General features: G+C 44.4%; 1 protein-coding gene across 1 annotated transcript; it reads left to right on the forward strand.

The window, feature by feature from the left end:
* The first annotated feature begins 977 nt into the window (after positions 1-977).
* LOC138526931 (galactoside alpha-(1,2)-fucosyltransferase 2-like) lies at positions 978-5,714 on the forward strand. The gene has a single exon (XM_069637786.1). The coding sequence runs from the start codon at positions 997-999 to the stop codon at positions 2,038-2,040; it is 1,044 nt and encodes a 347-aa protein (XP_069493887.1). The 5' UTR covers positions 978-996; the 3' UTR covers positions 2,041-5,714.
* The last annotated feature ends 1,282 nt before the right edge of the window (positions 5,715-6,996 follow it).

Below are 6,996 nucleotides of genomic sequence, written 5' to 3' on the forward strand. Positions count from 1 at the left end.
GCCATCACGTCTTTTGTGCCGCATACTATGGCAGTTCCTGGCAAATGCCTATCTAATGGCTCCACGAGAACTAGGAATGTTGGCTTTGTCAACAATGCAAGCCTAAATTGGAGCTGCCGAAACTGCCAGCTCTAAAATGGCTTCAACTAAGCACAGCGTATCGTGTATAGAGGGAATTTCAAGGGAGATCATTATAACATTTGTTTTGGTCCTTCTGACAACTGGATGGGATTCAACTCTATGGCCTATTCAAACCATTTATAAAAGCAAAGTTCAATTGTATGATCCTTTAGACAGCAATTCCAGTCCCACATTCCAGGCATACGTTTCCTTCAGGAAATGAAGTTTAAAATGTTCCTTTTTTTCCTTCGTTTTGAGGATGATCTGTACTGTGGCTTTCTTTTACCAATCATGTCTCTGATGAAGAGGTCTGTGGGACTTCGTTTTGAGGATGATCTTTTCTGTGGCTTTCTTTTACCAATCATGTCTCTGATGAAGAGGTCTGTGGGACCTCGAAAGCTAATGCATTGTTCACATTTTGCATAGAACTTTTACTTAATCCAATAAAAGGTATCAACATGCGAATCTTATGTGATTTTAAAAGAACCCAAAACCAAGATATCTATCTTGCCAAATATGAGAAGAACTTGTTATTTGCGTCAACATTACAGTACAAGTCCCTGTTATAAATATCACATTCGGAATGTCCAGACTCAGAACAGAGGGCTATTATCTTTTATTAAGGAACCTCTATATTAGGGCTCTTATGGGGAAAGTACCAGCCTCTTATGGGGAAAGTACCAGCCTATAGTTTACCCTTCTCAAAGATCTAGCAGAATAGACGCAATTCACTTAGAGGGTATAACTGGGTGCACAAGCACAGGGGTAGGAAGTGCCTGGTTGCAGTAGTGAGCGTTCTTCTTTCAGTAATGTTTTCTTTTGCTTTTTCACCCTCTTGCAGGAGTCTCTGACAAGCACACTGGAAGCCAAGAAAGAATGGAGAAATGGTACCGGAAGCGCAAGTTTGGTTTCCTCTTGCTGACAATCTTCTTGACAGGAACCATGTCCTTCATGTATAGACTCCAGTCACGTTTCACATTTCAAATGTTAGGCAAGGCCATACTGAAGAACACATTGGCTTTACCCACGCACTCACAAATTCAACAGTGCAACGCCACATGCAAAATGGAGGGGGGAATATGGACCATTAAACCCGATGGGCGTCTGGGTAACCAGATGGGAGAGTATGCAACTTTGTATGCCTTGGCCAAGCTCAACGGGCATCGGGCTTACATTGCTCCAGAGATGTACAATGTTCTGAGTCCCATTTTTAAGATTTCTCTTCCTGTCATTGAAATGAGTGAATTAATTGAGATCCAGTGGAACAATTACTGGCTCCATGACTGGATGTCTGAGGAGTACAAACACATTGAAGGGAAGAATGTGAAACTCACTGGCTATCCCTGCTCGTGGACCTTCTATCATCACATCCGCGATGAGATCCTCAAGGAGTTCACCTTCCACGACTACATCAAGGAGGAGGTCAACGCTTACCTAGAAAAGCTGAAGGGGTTTCGGAAAAACGTGACCTACGTCGGGGTGCATGTGCGTAGGGGGGACTATGTCCATGTTATGCCTAATACTTGGAAAGGGGTGATCGCTGATAAGGGCTATCTGGACAAGGCGATGGCTTATTTTCGAGAAACTTACCAGGAGCCTGTCTTCGTGGTGGCCAGCAATGGGATGCAGTGGTGCAAAGATAACATTGACAACTCCAAAGGAGATGTCTACTTTTCTGGGGATGGCATTGAGTCATCTCCAGGAAAAGATTTTGCCCTGCTCGCCCACTGTAATCACACGATCATGACCATCGGCACTTTTGGCTACTGGGCCGGGTACCTCGCTGGCGGAATGACTATCTACCTCAAAGATTTCACGCTACCTGATTCGCCGTTCCTCAAACTCTTCCGTTATGAGGCAGCTTTCCTCCCACAATGGATGGGGGTTCCAGCTGACCTCTCACCTCTCACAGGAAAGTGAGCCAGGATGGTGAACGCTCACTTTCGTTAAGGTTGCCAGTGCTGGCAAGGCATCAGAAATGTGTTATGAACAGAATGACTTCATTATTTTAGTCGGATGAACATGAAACTGTCTCCAATTTCTGATGATTCATATTTCGTTAGCCAACCCAAAAGACCAGTTTCCTGGAGAAGCAAGAATGGTGTGTTCAGGTGTCACGCAGGCCAGGCAGCAGGCACAAGAGCATCACATGCATAGAAAGTAATGTCTGAGATGCACCATTGTAATCCCACCATTTCCTGAGTTTGCATAGCCATCGCTCGCTTGTGCCCATATCAAGCCCCATGTCCCCGGTGCATTGCGTTGCATTGCTCCTTTTCAAGTAGGAAAATCAGGTGCTGCATTGTATAGATAGCCATTGAAGAATGCTAAATTGAAGTTTGCTTCAGCAATGCAGAAAGGGATCTGATATTGTATTCTGACATGCAGTATAGAGTTTATGCCTGCAATGCACTGAGATACAGCTCCACCTGCCCTACGCCCACGTGACGAGTGGTGGAAATCAAGGGACTCTGGGCTCATCGACCAATCAGACAGTACAGCCCTCTCAGGCTTTCAGGATAGCCACTAAAAGTATGCATGAGAAAATGTATATAAATTGTACTTCAGTGGAGATCCCTTGACTGGTCTGACAGTTAACCTATGCATGTGCACCCATCTGTCTGGTGTCATCTAACCCAGGGAAGGAGACAGGTGGTCCCTGCTGCAAGAGGCCACATAATCGCGCTGGGCTGTGCTGGGTGAAAATAGTACTTCCAGTGTAATCCCAGTAGCGTAGACTGGTGGCTGTCAGTAGCAAATGTCTGTCAAGTATTGGAGAGAACTTTAGGTGGAACTTGTGCTCACTCACAATTATCAATAGATATCCACCACCAGGTAGGCATATCTCCATCTGAGATATGCGTTTCTGGGTATCTGGATGACTTATGCTGATTAATATGATCCCTGTAGTCAACAAGAAGAAAAGAGATGCATGGTCTTGGTCTGCACCAATGTGATCAAAGTCCACACAAAAAAAGCTGAGTCCACACGCCAGCATGGTCCTGACAGTAGGCACGCCATGGATATCTCAATGGTTACAAACACCATATGCCAAATGACTATAGAGAGTTCCTGACAGCATGTGCAGAATACAGCTGGACATGTATTACACAGTGCCCAGCAGCCAAACACATCTAGGGTATGTCAAACCCTACAGCTTACAGCTGATTGGTCCAGAGCCATGAAGCATTCTGCTTAGTTCTCTGAATGCAAGCGCAGCTGCAGCGCATCTGGGCCGATAATGCTGCCCACTGCAGTGATCCCCATGACAATTCCATACAGTTCAATAGGGGAAACGCAAAGCAGTTACTGCGAGTAGTGTTGAGTAGTGTTGAGTTTTACCTAGAGAGGGCTATTAGTTTCGCAAAGAACTTACTATGTACTATGTACTTAGCTCTGGCTTTCTCCTGACCTGAAGTCAAGAGTAAGCCAGAGTAACTCATAGTAAGTCCTTTGTGCATTGAAAAGCCTTCTACAGGGGTAAGACATGGGTAAGTGAGAGTTGCTAATAGCAGGGACGTCATTTCACCAAAATGCCAGGTTTGGCGGAAGTACGACCCTTGACCTCCAATGACATCACAGGAAGTGGTGTCATGTGATCCCACCCCAAAGAAGCGATGGAACACGACCTTTCACCCTTTGACCAAACAGGAAGTGCCATCACATAGCATTGTTTCTAGGTACACTACGAAAAAAATATTGTTACAATATCACTGTAAAGTGATATACATTTACACAAGAGTGGATCACTCTATGTATCATTAATATCAGTGTGTATAGGCTCATATTACCAAATTACTGTAAATGCAAGCAGATGTCCAGGGTCAAACTATAATGATGTGTTATTATATGGCACTTACGCTAAAGCGTGTCATATAGAACAAATATACATACAATATTACCAGACCCGTGTTGGTACTCATTTATCAACCTCAGCAGGATGAAAGACTGAGTTGACCTTGCCGGGAGTCGAACTTGCAACCTGCAGATCACACGCACATTGCAGCCCACTGAGCTATCTTAATGGCTATAGCCATCAGAAAACCAGCCACTCCGAAAACATAGAGCCACATGTTGCTGGCACAGACCAGGGGCCTCAATGCGATAAAAAAAAGAAAAGAAAACGTTAAAAAACAAATTGTTTAGGGGTAGCAAGGGAGACCCTAGGGGTAGCAAGGGAGACCTCAGGGGTCGCAGGTGAGACCCATGGTGACCCATAAATGACGACCCTGACTGATAGTAACATCTTTGTTAAACGCTCCGACTGATGTTAAGTCTGCACCCAGGCAGCCTCTCCAGCCTACTCAAAGATCCAAACCTACCAGGGAAATGTCTACCAAAGGGTCAGTTACTCAAAAGATCTAATCCTTCTAGTAGTTCTGGTGGCGGGCAGTGTCTGTGGGTTGCCTCATCTCGAAGACAGGGAAATTGATCTTCACAGACACAAGGTCAACTGTTTTGAGAGTGGAAGCACCGGTCACACCTCTGATCAGCTGGATAGTTCTCCGGACTTGTGGGTTGCACGCCAGCAGCAGCCGCAGAACGCACTGAGCACTGCTGAAGAGTTTAGAATAATGTTTTTCTGTAGAACAGCACAGGCACACTCTGAGTCTCAAGGGAATTCTTTTCTTGGAAAGAAACATATAGAATGTATTTAATGACCAATGTTATGGGCCTTAGTAGGATAAAAAGGAAATGTGTAAATGTCTAAAGAGTATTGTCATTAAAACTTTAAAGAAGTATTTTTAACAGCGGTCTCACCGGGCCCTATATGGAAGCATTTTCAAACATTCAGATAGGCTGAGGGCTCACATTTGTGTACAAATCCACACTTCCAAATAAAATACAAAACATGCCATGATTTACAAAAGATCACACTAAAGGAAAAAGCCGGAGCATGGAACAACGTTTAGCTGGAGTGTCTTCGAATCATGCTGCATTGCAACCAGAATGGAAGTCAATGTACCTCACAGCAGCCTTCATGCCCATTGTATCCATCCATCATTTCAAAGAACTAAACAAATGTACACATTTGCAACACTACAGAATGCATGAGCGTGTTTGAACTAGTACAAGCCCAACAGTTGGTGATGTATAGCTAGTGATGTAGCTAATAATGTGATTTTGTTTGTGTGTGTCCCATGGAGTTGTACATGCCAGCCGTGGCTTCTGGAATCTGGTGTTGCTAGTAATCCTTGCAGATTCGTGCACGCAACGGCCTACAGGAACTTTAAGTAATAGTGTCAACAACGTTTCGGCCAAGGAAAAGACTGAAAGCAGCCTTCCACTGGACAAACTTGCATTTAAATATATTTTTCGCAAACAGAAAAATAACGTACACCCTATTTTATGTGCAAAGAGTGTATATGAAAAAATGAATACAAAATAACAACCAGGGATTTGTATGTAGAAAGCACTTTACGAAGTTTGAAATAAAAGGTAAGTATGGTTGATAACCAAAGGGTATATAAGGGCAAATAATAAGCCATGAATTCATTTCTCTTCGAGACACTTAGTAAAACAGATCATGTGCCCATTTTTTGAGAAAGATACTAACCAAGCATTGTTAAAATTATCTCTCCTGGAGCCTGTGTGTTCTTTTTAATCCCAGAGTCCAGTTTTAGAAGGGAGACTCTTCATCTGAGATTTGACAACTAGGTGAACGCCTCAAGCTAAGACCGCAGTACATCTTACTGTAATAAAGTGTGTTCACTTCTGACATGTAAGATTCTTACCGGCAGAGTAGAGAGATTGTACATAACATGTGCCGTGAGTGTGAAATACGCAGTGCACTGAGCAATATGTTTGCACTAGAAACACATGTGAAATATATTTAATTTTGTTATACACGAGATTCGGGGGGAGACACAGTGACACAGATGTCCTGTCATTGTTCAGGCAAATGTATATTGACTGTGACTGCATTTTTTTGTATTTATTGCTAAATCTGTGCCCTGAAATGGGAGCAACAAGGTTGTCAAAATGTATTGTAGCTCATATGTAGTGGCATCAGAACAACAACGCTGTTCGTGTCTGCTGTCTTACAGGCAGTGGCGCTGCCAGGGGAGGTGAAGGGGGGCTACGGCCACCCTTATAAAAGCACTGGTACCCCCCACCAGACCAGATGTTGGACGAACATCTAGCGAAGCTGAGTAAGAACTTCTGCCAAGGACTGGATCAGAACCCAAACCCTCTGAACAGAATACTCACTTCCACCACTGCAAACCCCTTTGACCGCTACCCGCGGCCCATCACTGCGAAGACACTGTGAAACCAGCCCTACTGTGACAAGACCACACAGACCAAGAAGGATACTAACCCACGACTAAGAAGATGGAGTAATGAGGCTCAAGCCTCGGTATCCAAAAATCACAGCTGATGGATAAAAATCAATCAGCAAGAAGAAACCGGAGACCAGACCAGCCCGCCTGCGCCTCATACAGGACAAATAATGTGCCTCCCCAAGTGACCTCACTAGTCACCCCTATGAAAAAAGTCTGGAGGCAACATTTTACTTTAATTGGTGTTTTATAACGTGCCTAACAGCATAGCTGAGATTGGTTTCTAAGCTCAGACCCGGGATTCAAACTGCTGTTGCTCTGTGTGGTCTTGTTTCCAAGACTAGCACGTGGCCCCTGTGCTATCCTCAGTTTACTGCTTGCAGGAGCCACTGTGCTTGTCCTGAATCCGACAATTCTGCCTGGTCTTGCAGACCAGCAAAAAATGGCAGGTTTAAAACGTTATGGTGGACTGCTTGGTATCTCCCTGCCAGCAATGAAGGCCAGCAAGGGGCACTAGTGTTTAGCAGCTACTTTTGCGTGGCCGCCCTCTGATTGGGTGTTTTTTGGGAAGCCTCTCTGGCAGGGAGAATGCTGG

Source organism: Ambystoma mexicanum, chromosome 1q (genome assembly GCF_040938575.1).
Source record: "Ambystoma mexicanum isolate Mex_15411 chromosome 1q, UKY_AmexF1_1, whole genome shotgun sequence".
In the NCBI taxonomy this organism is placed as follows: domain Eukaryota; kingdom Metazoa; phylum Chordata; class Amphibia; order Caudata; family Ambystomatidae; genus Ambystoma; species Ambystoma mexicanum.

What these genes read in the sequence shown, in the direction of transcription:
- LOC138526931 (XM_069637786.1), top strand. Translation starts at nt 997, where the DNA reads ATGGAGAAATGGTACCGGAAGCGCAAGTTTGGTTTCCTCTTGCTGACA.